The 24,300-nt window shown below is 31.0% G+C and overlaps 3 protein-coding genes across 3 annotated transcripts in view; all 3 read left to right on the top strand.

The window, feature by feature from the left end:
- The window catches only part of LOC126849532 (transcription factor SUM-1), a 30,397-nt gene extending 21,924 nt beyond the window's left edge, over positions 1 to 8,473 (top strand). The window contains exon 5 of the mRNA XM_050591467.1: positions 6,955 to 8,473. Coding sequence (XP_050447424.1) covers positions 6,955 to 7,088 — 134 coding nt within the window. The 3' untranslated portion in view covers positions 7,089 to 8,473. The remainder of the gene's footprint in view (positions 1 to 6,954) is intronic.
- Positions 8,474 to 13,276: 4,803 nt separating this feature from the next.
- LOC126849525 (uncharacterized) lies at positions 13,277 to 18,921 on the top strand. Its single transcript, XM_050591455.1, is given in 10 exon segments — positions 13,277 to 13,443; positions 13,662 to 13,745; positions 14,214 to 14,416; positions 14,496 to 14,649; positions 15,038 to 15,123; positions 15,224 to 15,329; positions 15,664 to 15,794; positions 16,117 to 16,412; positions 16,947 to 17,055; positions 17,058 to 18,921. Coding segments are annotated over 9 exon segments (1,191 nt in total). The 5' UTR covers positions 13,277 to 13,443; positions 13,662 to 13,669; the 3' UTR covers positions 17,088 to 18,921.
- A 4,223-nt stretch (positions 18,922 to 23,144) lies between these two features.
- The window catches only part of LOC126849517 (scavenger receptor class B member 1), a 37,774-nt gene continuing 36,618 nt past the window's right edge, over positions 23,145 to 24,300 (top strand). Inside the window, exon 1 of the mRNA XM_050591439.1 lies at positions 23,145 to 24,109. The gene's annotated coding sequence lies outside the window, so the exon portion shown is untranslated. The remainder of the gene's footprint in view (positions 24,110 to 24,300) is intronic.

The raw sequence follows: 24,300 nt of genomic DNA, 5'->3' as shown, positions 1-24,300 counted from the left end.
CGCAGATTCGCGCGCGAATCGTAATCTATACGCGAGCTGCCAGGCGACTTTACCGAAGCGTGTCCTAGCGCGCCTGATTATTTTCACCGATGCGCCGACGTTACGGTCCATTTAACAGCCGTTATTCGTAAATAGTTCTCGCGTCGGGAAAAAAACATTGCGTACTCGCGGTCGCGGGGATGGACAAGAAATGAATACAGAGGACGGGATGATGAGAGGAATAGTTTTTACCGATGAGACACTTTGAGTCTGCGGAAAAATGTTTTCTTTTTTAATTATATATTTTTAAAATATATTTTCTTTTTCCATTATCTTCGAGGATTACATTGTTATTCATTAAATCAAATCAGAAATAATTTGCAGATTTTCTACATTATGTATATAATGCATGTAATCATTAATCTTGCTTTGCAACAAAAAGAATTGTAGCTTAATAAGTTTATACTAAGTAGTACAGAGGCTGTTTTTTTTTTACAAATATATTGAAATTTATGATGAGAGAGAGAGAGAGAGAGAGAAAGAAAAAAAAAAAAAGAAATATAATTGACAAGAAGGGGGAGAAAACGTGTGAAAAATATAATATTAACGTAAAATTCGTTTCACGTTACATCTAAATCGTAAGATGACGCGATCGTTGACGCCGCATCCAGACTAATGTCAGTTCTCTCTAATGTATACAATGTATAAGTCGTTTAACCGCCGCAAATTATCGCTCTTTTGATCATCGCGATCATGAGCGCTCGTAAAGCTGCGGTGCGAACCGCGATGGTGGTGGCTGACGTGTCTCTAATGTGTTTCCCTTACAACGTATACTTGTCGTTTGATTTGGAAGCGCGGTATGCGAAGTGTAGATGTTTACTCTCTCTCTCTCTCTCTCTCTTTCTCTCTCTCTCTCTCTCTCTCTCTCTCTCCGCTCGGAGATGATCAAACGACTCGTCGAGGTATTCAAAGAAATGTACGCGATTGCGTACGTAAATTACATCGTTCTAAATGTAATTAGCGATTGCTGCTTATTGCAATTAATATACATGTTGATTCGCAGCATTGATAGCTTTGAGGTACTATAAGCGATCGTACATTCCTTTTTTGTTTCTCTTTTTGATAAAATGAAATAAAAAATATATTTCTTCAAAACCTTGTTTAAAAAATATTTAAACTCGATGCACCTTTTTCTGTTAATTAAAGAGATACTTGCCTCTGTTCATTCTTATATCTATCTATTAATGCTCTTTTTTTTTTAAGTGGAAGTTTCCTTTTTTTTTTATTAAAAAGAAAAAAATATCGGATTGATAGGATCGTTGGTATTCTTGAAAAATGTTTGATAGATCCTCGATAATCTAATTCGCAACTCTTCAATAAATCCCATATTAAAACATGAATATTTAACCATAATTAGCCATATTCAATAATAAATTAACGGTTGAATATCTTAACTATGATTGTAACGAAACTTCTCTAGCACGTCATCTGTGATAATATGACAAGATACATTTAAACAGACGTGATGGAGCAATTTAGGAGCTGGAGAATCGTATTTCGTGCCAAAAAAAACTACAGGAAACGATTATTCTTTTCCTTGCGTAATATTTTTTTTTTTTTTGCAAAACTGTTATTAATATACATGAGTATAAGTTTATTCGAGATTCGTTCTTAAAATTCTACTTGGAAACCCGGCGTGAATTCGCGGCGATGAGTACACGTGCGAGAAGTTATCTCGAAAAATATCCGGACTTTCGTCAGGAGGATAAGAAAATTCAAGCTAACCGGCACACACCGGAGTGCCATATATTGCCACGGTACATTAGTATGACGCATCGTTGTCCGGAGTCCTCCTCAGCTCGGCGGAACGCGAATTTAAGCGCGGACGAAACGGCAGCCAAGGTACATATTCCGTTGGAATCCGCTAATGTTATCCGGAAAAACCTTATTTTTTTCTTGCTTATAACGCGACAAAGGGAGAAAAGAAACGGATCGAATATAAAGAAAAATATAGGATAAATTGTTTACGACTAGCCAATTTAACGTTTCATCCAGATGAAATTGATATTTTTTTATTGATTACTAATGATTTTTTGACATTTACATACAGTGTAATTAAATTTAGAGACAAGGTGTTATACAATTGTTTACTGATTATAAACCTTAAATAATTTGACAAATGTAATATGAATTGCGAGAGATTATACGATCGATCGACATTAATTTGTGGATTTAAATATACACCGCCAGAACTTGTCGGGTTTGAAAAATTAATTACAGTTATTCGTTCTATAATCGTTATTGATTTATTCATTCGACGTAAGCGAATTTTAATGTGAATGATTTAAGTCTTAAATCGGATACTATTAAATTTTAAATTCGATCTTGCGATAAAAGCTCGTACTTCGATTTGTGAAGGAGCGAGCGCCATTTTGCATAATTTTACAAGCATAACTCTGATTAACTCATACTAAAAAAAAAAAGTCGCTATTTTGCATTTGCATAACGCTTGTCAGATTCTCCATATGAATAAATTTAAAATTGTAGCATCACAAGCGTCATACAGTCACGACATATATTACTATAAATTAATACAAAAAAAAACAGCTATAATTATTCGCATAAATCGTTGATGATAAATGTTACAATATATTCTGCAATATTAAAATATAACAAATACATATAAATAAAGTGGCGTACAGAGCGATTTGTAAATTAATTGCGCATTATCGTCGCAATTACAAACTCCAATTGCAAAAAGTATGTCAATGTCTTTAATATTCGCGCAATCGTCGAGTCGCAAACTGATTCTGCGTGGACCTTCCCTTAAAGAAGTCGCGATTCATTTGGAGCACCGGATGCGATTAGGACAGCGACTGAATTGAGGCGACTTAATTGCGTTTCCATCTTCAAAGATATGTCCTAGACAATTTGCTGAATCCGCGCGGACCTTGGCACAACGGACCCTTGATTCCTTCTCATTAGCGCGAAACGCATCGGTGGCTCTGAACTCCTCGGTACAAGAGGCGCTCTAACTGCGCATTCTCTGTCGCAGCGTTATTCTCCCCCCGGATCCTTTTCTTCGCAACGGAAAGTTCGTGTCGTGAGAACGTATTGAGCTTTCGCACCCGAAATTATTTCACGCGAAGCACAAAGTGCGATCTATTTTAATGATATAAGCAGCGATTGTCAATGAAAACAATGTTTAATTAATAATTAGAATTGAAATCTTGTACCGGTTCGGGAAAAGGACTGTTTATTATACATATAAATCACACATCTTATATGTTAAGTTTCTTTCTCCCTCCTTCCCTTTCTCCCCTTCTCTCAGGAGGAAGAGTTCTTTCGAATTCCTTTTTTTTTTTTCACGGCGTTTAAAATCGACGATGAAAGCCCTCTTATTTTTTAATTAATACTTCATGCAAGGTTGCATTTTTTTTTCTAGCTCTTGTCACATATATTGCGGTAAATCATGTTGACTGATACTCGAGAACTTGTACGTGTTAAATATACACAATGTCAGTTTGGTGAGGATTTCTCCGATTCAATGTTGCTTTTTATGCCTATCTATATTTATAGACGCAGTTTTTCAAACATATCCCTTGCACGTTTCTCTTCGTCTTTCGTAAGCTGACCGCTTATTTTTGCCGCTCTTATCTGAAGTTATGAAGCATTTTCAAATTAATTTACTGATTTATCGAATCGATTAGAGTGACAAGATACGATATAGAGAACGGATATCTCTGATATATGAGAGTAATTGAAAAGTATTGGATACCTATCGATTCAATCTCGTTTATTTTTCTCAAATTCATGTCTTTCAATAATTCGCGTGATGTCAATGTGTCAACTAAAAAAAGAATCATCAAGCAGAGAATTGCACATCAACAATTTTGTTTTATAAACTTATGTATAACAAGTTTTTGTGTAAATAGATTCAAATGCATCAATTTAAATTGTTTTAAAAAATCCTTGCATTTTATCATCAAACTAATTCAAATATCATTTTGGTACCAGCTTGATGCATGGAACTGAAACGGAATATATAAAGTAATTAATTTTTTTTTATAAATTAATTGAAAATTAATTTTTTATATATTTAAATAGCGTTTATATTTGATCGGCGCATTCCATTCTTCGTTAGAAGTGCAAAAATGTTCACTCGTTTGTCTGTACGTATGTATGTATGTATATATGTATCGAGAATTACGTCGAAAATTACGGCCAACAGTTCTGTGATAAATAATTCACGTCACCATCGCGAAAACTGCTCGGTGTCGCGCGGTATATCAAACAAATCTGGCGAGCAAACTAGGTAATTCATCATCTGCAGCAGTATGACAGCCAGTATCGTAGATAATAATTTATAAATAAATACTCGTGCGTCTTGCCAAACAATCGATTTGATCGGGATTAATTGTTTAGTGCAAGTATTTCTAGAAAATTCTAAATTAAACAAATTTTATCCCAATTACTACAATACTATACATTCAAAAACTTTTATGCGCGCTAAAAATTATATATTTATATACATTACATTTATTATATATATATATATATATATATATATATATATATATATATTTATAAATATTTCCATAAATAATAATTATAAATAATAATAATAAATATTTGAATTAATCTTAATTTTTAAATAAAAAAAAATAAAATAATATTAAAATCAAAATTATTAACAAAAAACATTATTAGAATAATTAATCAAATAATTAAAAAAAAAAAATTACATTTTATTAAATAATTAAAAGTAATCTTAAAATTTATAATCTTAAAATAATATTGTTTTGTTTTGATTTTAACGATGGGAAAATATGGGAGCTATATGTTTTCAGTTTGCGTTCAAACAAATCGGAGAAAACGCATTTTGTATGATCAATTATATCATGATAAAATATAATTTTTATTGCGTTATAAAGACATTAATATTCAAATATTATTTATTATTGATATTTTTTATTTTTATGTTTCTTGTTTATGTTTACATCAGTATAAAGCGATTTCTCAGTTTATTACGCAGTTTATTATTATTAGAATGAAAGAACAGAAAGAGATAAGGATTTACTCAAATTGAACACAATATTTTATAGGCGTAATGCAATATTTTATCAAAATACATTAAATCGTAATTATCGCTATCATCACTTTTATTTTGTGATTATCGCAGTTTTTATGTTATCAAGTACCGAGCAAGTTATATAAAAATTCTTTCAGCATTTCTCATTATCTTCTACTACCTCAAGCTCATGAATATTTATGATTTCTTGTTTCTACACAGTTTTTAATTTTATGGAGATTACAGTGGTTGAGTCACATAAAATTTTCGCACAATAATTACGAAGAATTTTAACTGTCTCGGCGCGGGTATATTAACTCTTGTACAATTTGTACGGATTTGAAAAGTAAGTAGCTTCTAGAAAACTTTTACGCAATCTTCTTCGATATGCAATCGATTTTTTTTTTAAAAAGTTTGATTAAATCCCATCTCTCTTCATAAGTCTTTTATTTCCGAATGTCTCTTGATAATTAAGAGCTTCCAATTAAAATTCTATTAAAATGATATTCACTCGGAATTAAATAAAGATGAAAGTCTTTATCGATTTTTGCGAAGAGATTATTTTACGAAAAATTTGTTTTTAAATTCTTATCATCTATTGTTATTACATTTTAAACAAATAAATCGGTTATAGATGAAAAGTTCACGTAATTTGTCGTAAAATGTCGAAAATTAAAGCTACTGCCATCCTCTATATATAAAACGAATAGAAAGATGAAAAAAAGAAACAACATTTAATCTAACTGTCATCTTGTATTTATCATGTCGACCTATTCGTTCGCGTTCCAACTAATATTATTAGTTTCGCATGTTTCCCTCGTTCTCTCAGTTATACGCTTTGCAGTATCTTTATCCGAACTTTCGTGCCAGCAATATATTCAAGATGCTAGCAAATGTGGGTGGTTAATTAGATCATCGATGCATTTGATGATTTGCCGCGACAGTTTCTACGTTTGCTATGTTCTAATCATTAAATTTTAACACCTTTAAATATTCAAGTGTTTAAAAGTATTATTTAAAGAATTTTTTTTTAATGCTTTTATAACTTAATAAACTTTACTGTTTGAATTTTAGGAGTTCCAATTTTGATGATTATTTTTGCTTAGCGACAATTGATGAGCATTGCGATATAAAAATACTGTACGAATATACAAATAAATCACTTAATCAAAATTCTTTTTTATTTAAGAGCAAACACTTTCTTCGTTATAATTGATAAAAATAAAGAGTAATATACGAATTTAATTCTAAATCTTGCGCATCATAAAATTTTGCTTTGTAATAATATATTTCTTTTAAGCGAGCAAAAATTACTTGATAAATTACATAATAACAACATACAAACGTGATCCCTTTACGAAACTTACGTGATCCCTTTAATGTGCACGTGGATATACATACCTTGCTGTTGAAAAATACGAGTCAAATTTAAAACGGAAAGACCAGTGCCAAGAATAACGGTCTCAAAGCTCTTACACAGCGGGGTGCATAACTTATGCAAGTGCTTTTGCCGCGACCAGCGAAGGACAACGAAAAGTGAAGGAAAAAGGAGCCGACCTCGTCGGCTCCCAATTCGCTCATAATTCATCCGTATCTAGATACACACTGCGGTTAAAGAGCATCTGAGGTTTTGCTTAAACGCAGTTTTGCGTTGCACTTGCGTATGACTGGCGATCGCGAAGCTTCTTTTACGTTAAACGCGGCATGAAAACGGAGTTTAATTTTTGAGCTTGGAGTTTCGAGTTTTGTTTGGGATTTCAAGAACGTAATCTCATCTGGCAAACATCATTAAACAGAGAGTTGTTGTTCAAATAACAGATGAATAAAATATACAAATATGTTTGTTTTGACATATTATGATATTATACAATATATTTTAATATTTGTATTCTTGTGTGTTTCAGGTTTCGAGCAAACCGAGCAAGCATTGTCTTCCCAGAATAACGGCAGCAGCTTGGATTGTCTCAGTATGATTGTGCAAAGCATTAATGGACCGTTACAACCGTCATCCGAGAATCATTATTCACCTCATCACTGAAGTTGTACAATATCGAGTCTTGTTGATCCCTCTTTGGATCAAGCCTTCCTTCTTAACTTTTGAAATGCATGTCACTCGAGTTTTCAATTGAATGTGCATGTATATACGTAAAAATCCGACTATCTTTTTCGAAACATTTTGCATTGTGCAGGATGTTTCAAAAATCATTGAAAGTGTACTTTTATCGATTTGCAAAATGAAGATAAAGATGCTGAGATCCGTCAATAATAAATTAGATTTATCTAATTTAAAAAAAAAATTATCTAATTAAAAAAAAAAATAAATAAAAAGGAGAAAGCGTGTCTTTAAACTAAAGGAATTTCTAGTCGAGAAGAAGTATGTACATGATTTCTGAAATATCGTGTACATTTTAATCGGTCTGACAAATTCGCAATGGTCTTTTTTTTTATCGAAGCGAAAATTACGGATATCATGAGCGATTAAATTGATATTCGATGGAGGCATCCGGACAAAGTAGTATAGATTTCCGATCATCCGTCATCAAATCTATGCGAGATATTGGAAACGTGAGAAATAGAAAAAAAAAAATACTTTATCCATATGTATACCAAAGAGAAAATATTTTAAAAGATCAATTCTAGAGATTTTCTTTCCCCTTTGCGAAAGAACTTAGCTTAATGTTAATTATAGCTACTATTATATAAAGAGTGGATGATGACAGTTTATATAGCGAAGTAAGAGGCCATTATTTAAATATTTGCAATAAAAACAAAAAAATTCGCGTTTTGTTTCCAATAGGATTTATAGATTTTTAAAAGATTAATTTCTTTTTTTTTTTTCCTCGTCTCTGACTTTGAACGATATTAATTTAAAACAAGTGCGAGGATTCAGAGCGATGTAATTGCCAAATATTAATTTAGAACAAACGCGAGAAATGTACAATTTAATTGCCAAAAATATTTTTTGCGCTTTCATACTTTTCGTACTTTCCTTGCTACCTCTGCAACACCTGCATAGATGAAGTCTACTATCGTTATTTTCAAAATTAGTTTTTATCTTCATAATTGTAATTATCATCAAAAAATATATTTCTTCTCGCGATATAGAACTTCTTTCTCATTAAATGTATAAAGTTCTTTTTCTTTGCGTATATATGCGTTGTTTTGCATTTCAATTTGAAAATTAAGGATTTAAATACGTGATATTTTGGCGGAAAATCTCTGTCTTAGTATACAATTTTAGGCGAGGCGTTTGTGCCTTGACACATCAACAAAATCGTTGGAACAAGTCGTCGAACTTCTCAAGTGCCTGCGAGATATATGATATCGATCGCGTGGAGTGTCTGTGTAACCGAACTTGTCATCGAATCCGCAATGATGTAAATATGCGGAATTACGAAACAATAAAGAGGAACGAAGGACGGAGAGATGTTCTTTTTCTGCTGGTGTCACTTGCCGCATCTAATTTTTGAATCGTTCGTTCGCATTCCCCTTAACGAGCTTTCCTCGGATAGCGGCCGCGAGTCATTCATCAAACGGCGGATGATTAATCAGTCGGCTAACCATGTTTCGTGTTATTAAGGGCTGCATATTTTAACGCTATGTTTCGTACTACATATTACGAGCTCGTCATACGTGATTAATGACGTATCGGCACGTTTGCGGACATTTAACGCGTGTCTAAACGTCCAAAAACGTTGATCTTCTGATTTTGACGATTCTTGTGAATCCTAAGAAGAAGGGAAATCCTAGAAACCGTTTAAAATATCTTCGAAAAGTTTCAAAGACTTGTTGTTGGAACTATCGCGTCTACATTTTCATGATACATCGTTACTTTAGACTCCGCCGCCCGAGGAAAGTGAAATAAAATGTCAGCTGTCGCGTCGCCATCGCTTCCACTCGAAGAGTGTCGCTTCCTCAGCATTCTTACTTAAAATGGAAATCTCGAGTGCCTCGAGTGCCTCGTAAAAAACTGACTCTCTATTCAGTGCACGCTGCATCGCGACGAGCTAAATCGATAAATATTTACATTGAACACTGTAAACTTTCGATGCGAATAAAACTCCAATCTTCTGTAAATAACGATGAATTGTCGATCGTGTAGATTCGATCGTTGCGATTTCCTGATCACGTCAAATATATGCGAGAGAAGATACAACAATCTCTCTATCTCATTATCGATGATAAAAACGATCGACAAAGAAACAAAATGTTTACAAGCAAATATCTACGTCACGAGACAAATAATTCATATACCAAAGAAAAAATAGAAATTAATCGTGCAAATATATATAATTTTTTTAAATAAACAATTAAATTTTAGATCACGGAAAATAGATGCTTCCGCTTCTATTTTCCATGTTTGTGCACTATTCTTATTTCTCTACGATCCATTATCGCTTAACAACATCGCTCGCCCTTTGACAGGGTCACCAAAGGCAGCTGACGTGAGATCGTCGCCGACTTATGAGAGAAAAAGGCACACTCTCTCTTTCTCTGTCTCTTTCTCTCTCGAAGAGAGGAGCTCGTACAAGCGACACGGAAATCGGAGCAGAGGGATCGGACACCGGACATACCTAGTTATATAGTGAATCCGAAAGCTTGTCTGGAATCGTCGCACGGCATATCGGCACGTTTTCAAAACAGGGTACGTCCCCGGAGGCACGTCGAATGCATCTGTGCTCATTCGTCACGTCGCGCTATTAACGGCAAATTTAGAATCGGGGATTCTTATGGGGATTCCTCTCTCTCTCTTTCTCCTTGTTTTTCCCGTGTAAGTAGCCTGATATATCGCCGATGTTTTGGCGCGATAGATCGTTACTCGATGTCACTGAGGGCTTCCAAAAGATACTGTAACGTTACAATATTTCAAGTCTCTGTAACTGTCTATGAATGCGTTATTAATAAAAATATTCCCGATAAAAAATATTCGGATTAATGAGTCTATATTTTAAAAATATATAGGAATTTAATTAGCTTATTCAAAATTTTAAAATTTTTGCGATTGCTCTTCTTTTATCCCTTTTATTAGATTATATAATATAAAAGAGAGAGAAAAAGAGAGAGAGAGTTCTTTATGTTTGATAAAATTTAAAAATAAAAGATAATATTATTTTTCTTAAAAACTGAGATTAGTGAAACACCAACGGAACTCTAAACTACTGGATGTCTTTTTAATAACAGATTATTTAACCAATTTGGAGACGACGTTTTGATATTACATATATATCGCATTTTGTGGCACGTGTTTATGGGGACTCGTAAACAGAATCTGTAACAAATTATTCTCCTCCAAATCGGTCACAGAGCTATTGACCGACCGGTCGTGTGACTGTTTGTTCGCACGGCTGTTTCTTCAAGGCGCATACATTTCCCGAAGCAGATCCGCGTCGAATTTCAAAGCGCTTCCTCTCCCTGTTTTCCCAACGCGCCGAGTAATCGCGGAAGCTTTCGCCGTGCGTTTAATACGTCGGGAAGCGTTTTCCAGATGCTCTCCCTCGTAAAGCATTGAAACACGACTGACGCATCGTTTGTCCGCGCGACGTGTCTCTCGCTTGCGATAAACGTTCCGTTCCCGTAATGCACAGTAGAGCGAGCGTGTAATTACTTATTTAATCCTTGGAATGGAACTGCTACGTTTACGTCGACGGAATATATCTGGCTTGAGGGAGTTCTCTGCCTGCGCGCATCTCTCTCCACGAGATTGTGGTCCTTTCTGAGGGAATTCATATCCGCTACATCTTCTCTTGAGACTGATCCGCAAATATTAGGCGAATTAAACAGAATTGATGGAAATATATTTCTTAAAATTATATATATGAATTTTTAATCTATAAAACTTATGAAATTTTAGATAATCATTATATTTAGATAATTATATATCGCCAATTTGCGTTAATATTAATACAAACAAATTTTTGTATTAAAATCTTTTTGGAAATAATACTTAATTTCGATGAAAAAGTATAATCAAAGTTAGTAATCAAGTTGAAGTAATTAAATTTAGCGATTTATTAAATTAATAATAGAAAGGAGAAAGAAAAATAAAAGAAATTCTTTGTAGATTATTGTCTGATTTATTAATAAAAAAAAAGGCAGCATTAAGATTAAGAGCTTACGATTCATTGCGATGACAGCTGAAGGTGTTATACAATCGTTTTCACGTGATACGATCTGTCCGAATTTCCTGAGAGGTAAAGTTTCCCGGCATTCGGGTAGCGAATGTTCTGATACTGCACGGAATATGCAGATAGTCAAGTCATTTCACCGTGACACGTACAGGCACATATACACGCAGCTACGATACGCCAAGTCCTTTGGCCTCCGTGGCAACATCTGTTGACCTCCCCGCTCGACCCTTTAGACTCATCGGGAACTTCGATGTCTCGAGAGTCCCTTCGTTTGCTATCCTCGGTAACAAGTGCGCCACTTCACCACCGCCACCACCACCACCCGATGTGAAGATGAACCGATGTTACATCACGTATCGGAAGCCTCAATGCAAAAAGAATGAAGGAGAATTGTCGGTGTTTATGGAAGATTATTGAGCAAAGTATAAACGCTTCACCTAACAAACATCAGATTTTTATTCTTAATATATATAGTAAAAAAAGAAATTACACTATAAGATCTCTTTGTAAAATAAAGATTGAAAAAGAAATGCATGAAGCTCATAAAATTAAAAAAGTTGAACTTATGTGTATCTAACATCTAACGAATCGATGCAATTAGCCAAGACTGTATTTTTTTTAGTACTTTTTTATTCGTTCTGATGTACATCAATCTATTTATCTTTTTACACGAAATTGATATTGCCATACGTGAAAGTTGAAGAATTTTTTTTGAAAATAAAGTAGAAAAAAATAAATTGAATTCTCCTTCCATGTTGACTCTGCTGCTTCAAGTAAACCTACTCAAGAAAGATATTTTTCCTCGATAGTCAAGATTTTTCGCAATAAATTTATCGAGTAATAAGAGTTTACAATTTTTGGAAAAAGATACAATATTTTTTCAACGAGAAGAAAAATACATGCAAGTGAGAATTCGATGTTTATCAATGAAACGATAAGTTTGAGAAGATGTAAAACTATTCTGCGATTTTTCGCAAAAATCTTATCACCGACGATGACAAGTCGGGTAAATATTCTTGCGATTTTCAAAACGATATTTTTAGAGGACAGCGAATAGTCGTAATTAGGAGAAAAGCAATAAAACGTATACGGGGGAGGGGGAGGGGGTTACCCAACATTAGACGAAAATATCCATGTCGCGGGTGTAAGAATAGTTTGGAACGACATAAATATTTTCGGAGTTACTGACCCGTCAAAACTTACTACAACTTTGTAGCGCAGATCCGAGTATCGGCATCTCTCACGCAACTCGGGAAAAAATATACTCCAGCTTTGATTTTATTATGACATTGTGCGTGTAATTTTACATATCCTTATTACCCTTTAGCATTACCCTTTAGCATATCCTAATATAATATCCCCGTAATGCAAGTAATCTTTTATTTTTTTTTTTTTTTTTTTGTAAATGATATTTTTTAATACAATATATATGAATATTTATGTACCCAAATTATGCTCGCTGCTTTTTTGCATGTGCCATACGTGGAACATGCTATTATAATTTAGAAAAAAATATCCTGTATGAAATAATATAACACGAGACTGTTGTATATAATTATAATAATTATTACAATTCTTTATTAATTCTTTATTAATTCTTTAATAACTTTTTATTTTATTTATTATATATATTTAATATATATTTATACTATACACGTATTTAATATATATTTTTAATCTTTATTATTATTTTCTTGATTCCCAAAAATAGATTTGCTTATATATAAAATTATGTATAACTTAATATATTAATAATTTTATAATTTTATATATTAATAATTTAATATTAATAATTTTAAAAAGAAAACAGAATGTACGTTTATTTATAATTAGGTTATTCTAAAGGATACTTGAAATGTTCGAAGCAAGAAATTAATAACGTTATAACTTTAAGATGTATACATATTCTCTCTCTCGTATTAGTACTTTTTCTATACGTTGTTATAAACTTCACGATACGCCCTTATTCAAATATGTACATACACACATTCTTCTCTCTCGTATTAGTACTTTTTCTACACAGACGTATATCGGATCGAGCTGAGTTTACGATCTGATGGAATATTCTGGAACATTGCTAAGTCGTACGAATGGGGGATAGAGCCGTATCGTCTTGAATCTGTTCATTCTTCCATACACTTATCGTGTGTACGGACGTCCGTTATCATAAACTCGAATTAATCACAGCAGCAGGACTGCAGAATTTTTATAAGTATCAAACTGTGGTGAAATTATATAAGTGATATTTTATAATAATACAATAATGTAAGTATATGCCCACTCGTTTATAAAATCTAGAATCTAAAATTCTTACATTTTTTTTCGCGTCCACGTACACAAGTAATATTTTATTATATATGTTAGAGAAATAATCTTCAAATTATAATCTTATCTCTTTAAGATTAATAATAGAATCAAATAAAGAAATATAGAAAGTTATGAATTTTATATAAACAAGTGGGTATATCTTTAATTTATATCAGATATAACAATGGAAGAAACGGCGGCATTGATCAAATCATGCATAATTTCGAAGAAAGGAGGTATACCGATGAATGATTTAAACGGTGAGTTTCATTATTCTTCGAGAATCTTATTTAATATTTTTATGTAGATTATTGTGTGTAAATTTGCTATTCATATCTGCGTAACCTTTATAGTAAATGAAAATGATTAAAAATATCTATCAATTTTTCTTCTAAATGTTAGTATTTTAAAAAATGTTAACAGATTTAAATTAGAGATTAAAAATTTAGAAGTTAATATCTTTCATATCTTTTTTTTTTTGTTTAAATAAGGACTACGCATTTATTAGTTTTATAAATTTTTTAAACTTATTTATAACAGAGCAAAACTTATTTCTTTAAGATTAAAATTATATATGTATACATTTATCTATTTATATCATTTAAACAAGAAAATACTCTGTCATACTCAGATTTTTTTTTTTTTTTAAATATTATTTAAATTAAAGAGACTTCTTGTATAATTTAGCGTTATAAATTTAACTATCAAAAAAAGATGCTGTTTTGCAGATGAGTTTCAAAATCTGGTCGGAGAATTCATTCCTTATCGTAGATTGGGATTTTCGAATCTCCGTGCATTTTTACGAACCATAGATGGCTTGGAGACAACTAGGAACGAATTTGGCGAACAGGTGTTAAAGATAAACGATTCTAAGATTGCTCATATCGATAGACTCATACGCTATCAAAAGGTCGACTATTCGAAAACAAGAGTACGTTCGATAATGTTATAGCACGTAATAATTATATACAAAGATCCGGAAAATAAAGAAATTGTAAATTTTGTTTTAGAATAAATACTATAAACATTTTGCACATCGCAAGAACAATGCTGAATATAATGATGAGCTTAGGCAAAGAAACAGAACAGCGTATAATGCTAATCGTGCCAATAGATGGATTCAAGATCTCGGTTGTCGTCGTGATTTGCACTTGTTAAAAACCAGTAAGATATTTCTCATTCACCATATCTGTTTTGGAACTATTATTGCTCAGGAAATAATTTTATTAAATATTTTATTATATATAATTATGTACTATATAATATTTTAATTTATTTACTTTTTTGTTCTTTCTCAAAAGTTTCTTACATTTTATTGTATAATTACAGATTTATTTATCTTTATATGTATCTTTATATTTTCTATCGTTTTTTTTTATATGTATCTTTTTTTTATATGTATCTTTATATTTTCTTTCAAATTTTATTTTATTTTGATATTTTCATTAATGCAAATCACTTGAAATAATTTAATCTAATTTAATCGAAGAATCTTTTCTTAATAAGAAAAAAAGATTTTCAAGACAAGTCATAATACTTGTTTATATTTTAGGTAGCTTTAATGAAAATAACAGTTTCTCATACGAAGAAGAGAATCATCGTCCGATGGTAATAAAAATGAATGAAACGAAGCAAACTGTGAGTATACATAATAGTATTTACATTTGAAACGCGTCAAGCAAAATCCTCGGCGATCTTTCTCAAAAGTAATATTCCGAATTATTATTCAATATTCCAGAATAGCATACATGAACCTATTGCAAACGGCCAACAATTACTTGGCGATGATTTTTTCCTGCAACTCGCAATACGAAATCTTCATCTTCCTATTTGGAGATATAAAGGTACAAAATTTTATTCTTCTAAAATTTCCAGCAAGTTCTATTTTTGCAAAAATTTACATTATATTCTTATAATTATATTTTTTGACTAAATTAAAATCTGACGCGCGCAAAAATTTGCCATTTTATAATTGTTATTTGTTTAATAAATATTTTTGAACAATTTTGTTTTGATTAAAATTATTATTGCCTTCTATTAAAGCCATACACAAGCGCAAAACAATCGTATAATATAATAATAATGGAAAAGTTAAATTCTCTCGCAAGACAGATTATATATTTTAAAATATGAAGCGCGTTACAGTTTTTATATTGATTTAATTATCACATTTTGCAGATAATTTAGCCTTAAACTGTGGTTTGTGCATCTCTGGCCAAACTATAAGCGATTGTACTCGGGCTTTGAGGAATATTAACACCATTTCCAATCGTGTCGTGATTTTGCTTGGTTCAGTCGATGTCTACAACGTAAGTTAATTTGCCTCTAGCTTGCGTGCCTTCAAGCAAAGATAATACTACGTAAACAGTCTTTGAAGAAACTTAAGTGTATTTATTTACATACGAAATATACACATATATATAATATAAATGTCAGACAGGGAATCGGGATCTAAATGAGACTGTCAGGCGCGATAAATGAAGCGCAAATTCTTTTTTTTTTTAATATGATCTTATTCATAATTCAATGCATAATATTTTATTATAATATTATTCATAATTCTTCACAATATAAAATCAATTTTTTGTGAAAATAATAATTTATTTAAATAATATTCAATTATTTTGACAGAGCGCCACTTGCGAGGAAATGATATACGATATGACGGAACTCTTGCAAGTTCTCCGGTCCAAATTTCATCTCTCAAACTCGGCTATCACCATCTGCACAATTCCACCCCTGGCCAATCTCGGCATTTATGCTTATAAGAAACAAAGCTTGGCGTTATTTTGCTTCAATAATTGGATCAGATCTCTGGCTGACGATGCATGTAGAAGAGGCGGCACTTTCGAAAGCTATCCGATAATAGATCTGTTCGAAAGCTTCTGCAACGAAACGTATGTCACGGAATACGATTGGTTTCAAACGTAAGTGAAATAATCTAGTTTTGAACTTGCCACAAATTCTGTCGTACAAATATCCTCGTCGATATAAAATTGCCTTCGTCAACAAGAATATTTGCTCTGATGCATATCAAGTGTTTTTAATTATTTAATTATAAATTATAAATATTTAAAAATGTCATTCTTTACAATTTAAATCCTTTGAAATTAAAAATAAATAAGAAATTCGAATAAAACTTGTTCAATTATAAATTTGTTATTATTTATAAATATTTTATATAATTATTATTATATTTTAAATAAACATCATGTTGCAAAACTTTAATTTTTAAGATTTGATTATTAAGATTTTTAATGTTAAAAATTAAGAAAAGAATATATTGAAAAAAAGAAACAGCAGAAAGTTAATGCGGTTATTAAAAGAAATAAATTTTAAATGTCTAAAATCTTGCATAAAATAAAATAATAAATAAATGTTTAAAATCTGCGATAATTAATTTCCTATTTTAATACTTTATGTATATATAGAGTGTATTTAATATTATTGATCATTCTTAGGCAAGCACGCAGAGTGTCTGGAACCAAACATTCCTATGTACTGTGGAACAATAAAGGACGTAAGCAAGCGATGAGCCTCATCTGCAAAAAGGAAGGTACGGAACGCTCCACAGAAGTCCCAACTCATTGCAGATGCAATGAGAATAAATAGGGAACTTCCATTGTGTGCGGATCGCGTATAATGAAAAAAGCAGGACGATACACTGCGGAAGACCTTATTCGTCTTTCATGACGACAGCTGTTTCGAGGATCCTCTCCGGGGTGTATCCTCCTGCTTTCTTCGTAAATACGCGTGCTAAATCCAATTTATGTTTATATATTAATAATGTATTGTACATAGAACGCAGAAAAATTTCCGCACTGTCGACATACATGTAAACACAGGTTAAATCGCTTTATCGCGTTCAGTTAAACGACTTCTGTGTAAGAGACTAATTTAAGAAAAAGAAAGCAGGCTTTACTTTATTTCAAAGATTAGTGTAAAGCAGCAGAGCAAAGCAGTTTCAGACTCTATACAAGTTTTTCAGGAATATATATGTAATTTAAAAAGCTTTATCTTTCAATGCATTTTGATATTATCGGTCATTATATAATTTTGCTTGTTCGCGTTTCGAGAAAACAAATGCGGATACAAATCTCTTATTTGTTTAATTATTAAAGGATTAAATTATTTTGAATTGTAAACGTCCGCTTCACGGTATGCGGAAGGTTTAAATAGAAGATACACAACAAGCTCGTATTTAAGTATATCAGAAAAGTATAGTGCATTTTTTAATTAAATGCGGGTAATTAAAAAATGGCACGCATACTTTTTTTGAGAATTGTACGGGCGAACTTTAACAACTTTCCATGCTGTGCGAAAAATTAATTTTTTTTTAAATAATTTTTTACACATACATTTAATTTGTTATCGACATATTTGATAGTAATTATTAAAAAAGCTCTTTTTCTATAAACTTAACTTTTAATATCAATTAATGATATAAAAGATTCAAAAATTTATATTAATTAATAACATAAAATATAGTTAGATAAATTTATTTATTTAACTAATTTATTAGTTATAGAGTATTTCTCGAAATATATTTAAAAATTATTATTAAATTTGAGAAAATTTATCCGTTTTTAATGTGAATAAACTAACAACCGTATTTCATGAAACACGATCAAACAAAATTTTATAATTAAATATAATTAAATATAATTGTGTTTAATAGAAACTTCTCCAGAGAGATTAAGTTATGAAAAAAAATTAAATATTTATAAGTGTTATAAAAAGTTAAGTGTGTGCGTAATCTCTTAGCATGTGTATTTAAATTATTTAATTATTATAATAATTTAAATTATTAATTTTAAACAGTAAAATTAAATTATTTAATGTTGTGTAATTATTATTACAGTTTTTGTAAGTCTAAATTGCGAAGAAAATTGTTAGAATAAGCAAAATAATTGATTTTTAAAATCAATCTTTTTTTTTTATTAAAGTTTAAAAATATTCTCTATAATTTATAAATATTGCTAATTCAGAGTTTATGGTTCAAAAAACGAAAATGTAGAGTTTTCAAATTAATCTTAAACATTAGGAATGAATGCGAGAAGTATTTTTTAACGGAAACAATGCGGAGGGCTTATTAATATATTAAGACGTGCAATTAGAACAATTGTGATAATAATTGCGATAAATGTTATAAATAATAATAAGATATGATAGCAATGTACATTCTCTTTAAGATATTAAGGGCCATTAATAACAATAATAATACACTGCTGGTTATTAAAATTACAACACTATATATCTATATTTATATATACTGTGTTGCAATTTTAATGGCCAGCAGTGTAATATTAATAATAAAAATAATAAATATAACATAAATCATAGACATATGTATAAATATAGAAATATAGGGACGTGTCGAATTTGTAATTATAAAGTATTGCGCGTATTGTGATCAATAAATCATCAATACACATACTTATTAACTTTTTCTCCCTTAAAACACATATGCAGGAAGATAAAAATATTATATAAGTTGTAATAGAGTTGCAAAAAATATTTATTTATATAAATAGCAGGTTCCTTTTTCAAGATAAACTTTGCACGAGCTTTTCTCTTTTTCAATTTCTATTCTATATATATTATTTAATACGCAAAAAATGACAAGATTAATAAAATTTGTCACACATACAAACACACATATATACATCACGATGTATGAATATCTAGATACGATATACTCGAGTAAAAGATGGTCAAATCGAAAATGGAGAAGCGTGTTATAAAATCAATGCAATTAATGTGAGTTAATAATTTTATTATTAATATTGAAAACAATATATCTAATATCAACACGTTGATATTCTCCAATCATCTTCAAATTCATCGATTTAAGGTATTCGAATTTTTAAATCGTGTATTTTAACAAATAATAAGATTTATCATTAGCGGATAAATCGACTTCCTGCAACAAGTTGTGTGCACTTCTTCCAAGAATTTCAAACATCATGATTAGTTATCGATTGGTGATCAAAAGAGAAATTGTAGTAAAGCTTCGTTATCACTCTTTAATTAAAGCGCTACTGAAATAGTCCCATTAAATAAAAACGCCTTATATTAATTATTATATTAATTATTAACTGTAAGATTTAGTGACTTTGATCTTTTGATCTTAAGAAATAGACTCGTCAAGAGAGAATTAAAATAGAAAAAGATTGTATGAGTTATACTTGTTATATTATTATTACGCTCAGTATTAATATTTCATTATTAATTTAAAAGAAGAAATAGCAAAGTTATCAAAATAATAGTGTTTAACGATGACTTTTTTTATATTATACCTCTTCTTCTTGATAATTGTTTAAAAAGTGGAAATAACAAACTACTTTTGCAAATTGAAAATAGATAATTTTTGATGAATTAACTAAACTCTGTTTTTATTTTATTTTTATAAATCATATTAACAAATGCATTAATGAAAATGAATTAATGAAAATGAAAAATGGCATACTATTATTGGAATACTTTTTTAATATAAATGTATATAATCAATTAAAATTTTGAAAATTATATAATTCCGATTTGGTTTGACTAATATAATTGATTGCGTTCAATATTGTTGATATCCTAGATTAAATGTATGTTTTTAAGTATTAAAAAAAGACGGAGTAGACGAAATAAGAATGCTGAGCCATTTGAAGGAAAAACTGTATAAATAGATAGAGATAATATATTCATATATTCATATAAATATATATAAAGTAAATTATTAAAAATAATACTCGTCAATATTTCGGAAATTGAACAAAATATGAAATCCTTACTTTCCAACGACTAATACTTACTTTGATATTGAAGTGGACATTTGATGCAAAAATAGAACTTTATTGCACCTAACATGCGAAATTAATAAGAATTTCATATCTTGTTTAGTTTCAGAAATATTAATCTGCAACATCTTTAGTGATTCACTTTGTATATATATTATATATATATATACAGAGGATTCAATAATACCTAATGATTCTGTCTTTAAAAACTAATTAGCATACACAGGTAACATATAATCAGTTTTATAAACATATTTAAATATAATTATAAATAATTATATTTAATATATTGTTTGCTTGCGCGCTCAAGAAAAATTGAAAAAGTAATGCAACATTAAATATGATTACACTGCTTTAATTGCATGCTTTAGCTAATTTTACTTTTTTTTTTATTTGAATATATATAAAAGCTTTTCAAACATTTATTTCTTAGTATTATACGTAGTTCAATCTGTAAATTAGCACTTGAATTATTAAAGTGTGATATAAGTCATCTGGAATTTTCTTACTGATATATATACAAATTATGCGATTATTTATGCAAATGTTGACAATTAAGATTTATATAATGTTAGCAAAATCTGATATGTCAGCATAAAAAAAATGTAAATTTGAAAATTTAATTGGCATGTTAACAATTCTTTTTGTTATTTATGTAAAATTATATGTCAACAAAATAATTTTATATACTGTTTCTGCAATTATATAGATCCATGTTTTTTATTTATGTGATAAGATATGCAGTGTTTTACGTGATAAAGTTAAATGATTTATATATCAAGCAAGTATGTAAGAAAGAGAGAGAGAGAGAGAGAGAGAGAGAGAGAGAGAGAGAGAGAGAAATATTTATGAACTACATTATTATTTAGTGTGTAGCGCTATTTTCGTTGATTTAAATTTCAATTAACTAATTTATGACTTTTATCTTCAAAAAAAGATTTGACATATATTCATTTTAGATAATTTAAGAAAGACGGAGTAGAAAGTGTAGCTTCGTGATATTCCAATATAGCTAAATATTATTAAAATATTATTAAATTACTTAAGCGTAATTAATTATTATACAGATAACTATTACTTTATTTTTAACAACAATCGACGCATTCTTTGCAAATTATTGATGAAATTATGGATGAATTTGATTTTGCTCTTCTTTTGCAACTGATAATGAATCTGTATGTGCTATAAATTGTCATTACAAAAAGTTAATAGTATAACAGTTATGACGTCAAATATCAATTTACAAATGTTTTTAATCAATAACTTAATAATCTTTCGCACAGAAAATATTATTGAATATAAATGCTATCAGTCGCAAGAAAGCATAATTATTGATAATTGAGCTATAGCATTTTAGTATAAGCTTTTTGTAAACTGTTTTATAGATTCAGTACGAGGAAATATAATATGATATATCTTATGAAAAAATTATTGATTCATCACTGCGTGCGTAGATTTGTTGCGCATTGTTGACGTTTGCACACGTTCTTCGTCTAGCTAGTACATATCCATCTAATAATAAATTGTTTCTCCTTTTTTTCTTCGAGGCTTCATTACAGCTCCATTCGAATAAGACTTTGATCCATTACTACGCTCGTTTGACGTTGAACGTGATACGTATAATTCTCAATCTGTAACGTAACATTTAATGTGATTGCAAGAATCCGATGTTTGTAAAATGACTTGTCTATTTTCAGTTCGCTGTTCATTTTTGCGGTTTCCGCTCGGCGGATCGCAATTATCCTAGGGATCGGACGGGAGTCCTAGGATGATGAAGAATCGCGCGGCGATAATAAGTTGTTCCTTTTCTGAAAATCATTAAAATGATATTTCCCTAAGATTCGTAGTGTACGAAGCATGTTTCGCTTTCTTGTACACTTGCAACTGATAGCGATTATCATCTTGTAGGAATCGCTGTGAAGAAAGAAAATTGATTGATTTCATTACACGAGGATATATAGTGCAGCGAAAGGAAGAATTAAAATATAAATTATTACTATCGATTCGTTTACTTTGAATCGCATGCAATAGAGTATTCACGCACATGGCGAACAGCGCCGGATCCATCACTGAAGACGAAACATCAAAAGTCGCTACTGCAACGACCGATGAAGCATGCATAGTAACACGATAGTCTGCAAAAAAAAACCGGGAACAAAATGTCTCTTCTATGTAATATAAGTTAACTTTACGTCACGCATAGTAGTTAGAATTCTTCATTTTTGCATGCAATATATACAATATATATATTGCATATTACAGTTTTGTTTTAATAATTAAAATATTTTTTTTTATTCATAATTCTTTTTTTTTTATTAAAAGTTGGTGTACGTTCTTTCACGAGAATTTATTTATACATTTATAATATCTATATTATAATTATATTATATCTATAATATATTATATTTATTGTATTTATTGTATTATTGTACGTTAATTTTTTTTAAATTAACATATTAACAATTTGACGAAATTCAATCTTTTTTTAAACGAGCTATTATATATCATATATTTAAATCAATATATATATATATATATATATATATATATATATATATATATATATATATATTTACAAGGGAGCGTTTAATCTAAGTTAATAAAGATATATTATAAATAAAAATAATTTTAATTATTAACATGGAATAAATACTGTTTAGTCTACACTAATTTTGATTAATGCGCAAATTAACGAGTGAGCGACATGATAGAAATTTGACAGCTCACTTTAATGTGCAATAAAAATGTTGAAAAATTTCTTGCGGAGAGTAGTCATAAAAATGGCATCGAGTCATCTCGACAAAAACGTATTAAATACATCGTTGAATGGCGAAGCCGTGTTTTCGTCAAATCGGCTAATATCGACAATTCGCACGCGCTCACTTGTCCGAGCTTACGCTCGGCGCTCTTTCCCTCCACCATCGACATTCGATGGACACTCGGTGGGTACCTGGTGGGCACCTGGTGGTCTCTGCTAGTGGCGGCACCATATCACACTATCTCCTCGCTCGCTATTCGACAGATCGTGGACCGCGCGCGTGCATCCGAACGTTACGTCGGTCTGTCTCCTCTCTCGATCTCTTTTCCTTCGTTTATCCTTTTTCCATTTCACATCCTCCCTCCTTCTGTTTCTATCATTTTCTTTCTTCAACAAACTATTCTCTCCTTTTCTCTCTCTTATTCTCCTCTCTCTTCCCTATATCCATCGATGTTTCGCGAATTAAAAAGGGGGCTCGCGACCGTTCACCAGGAATTATTCACGGGGACGCAGCGAGTGATCTTCGAGCTTCGAGTGTGACCGGATCGCGATTTCTTACTGTGACCGATACTGTCTCTTAATGAATGCTTCGTTTTTTGTCCAAAGAAGATGAAGCTTGTGATCGTCTACGGAAAATGACTTAACGAAGTATTATAATCGCCGTCGAATTGTGCTTCGGCAAATCGACAGATATATTAATCGATCAATCCCGCGATCTGACAAGGTGATTATCGTGTTGAGGAAGACAGAGAGAGATACAAATGTGTGGCGACTCAATGTTCGGCGGCTTTTGATTTGGATTGGCCATGAGATTCGGCGAAGATCGAAGATATCACAGGTCCGGATTTTGACGAGATCAGAACGCATAAGTCACACCCGACAGCGAGATAGAGAAACTTGTCCGGTGTCTCTTTTGCCGCTCTTCCCACTCTCTTTTTCAGAGAGCTTGTTGTAAGTTACATAAAGAGGGATTTTACTGGTCAGTTAATGAACCCGGCTGTGCGCTCACGCAAGAAACGTCCAACGACGCCGACGACGACGACGAAAACGACGAGGACGACGGCTGAGTCGGCATTACGTAAGTAAATATGAATAATTTGTCATCTGAAAGCGGCAAAGAATGTAGCCCAAGAACACGGTCGCGTAATGCACGCATCGGAAAATGCATCGGGAGAAAAGTGACCTGCAAGAAACAAGTGCATGGAAAGAGGCATAAATGGACATTTATTTTATACATCTACGGATTTCAATTTTTTTTTTTTTAATTTT

This window comes from Cataglyphis hispanica, chromosome 5, assembly GCF_021464435.1.
Source record: "Cataglyphis hispanica isolate Lineage 1 chromosome 5, ULB_Chis1_1.0, whole genome shotgun sequence".
NCBI classification, from domain to species: domain Eukaryota; kingdom Metazoa; phylum Arthropoda; class Insecta; order Hymenoptera; family Formicidae; genus Cataglyphis; species Cataglyphis hispanica.
This window is presented reverse-complemented; position numbering and strand designations above follow the sequence as displayed.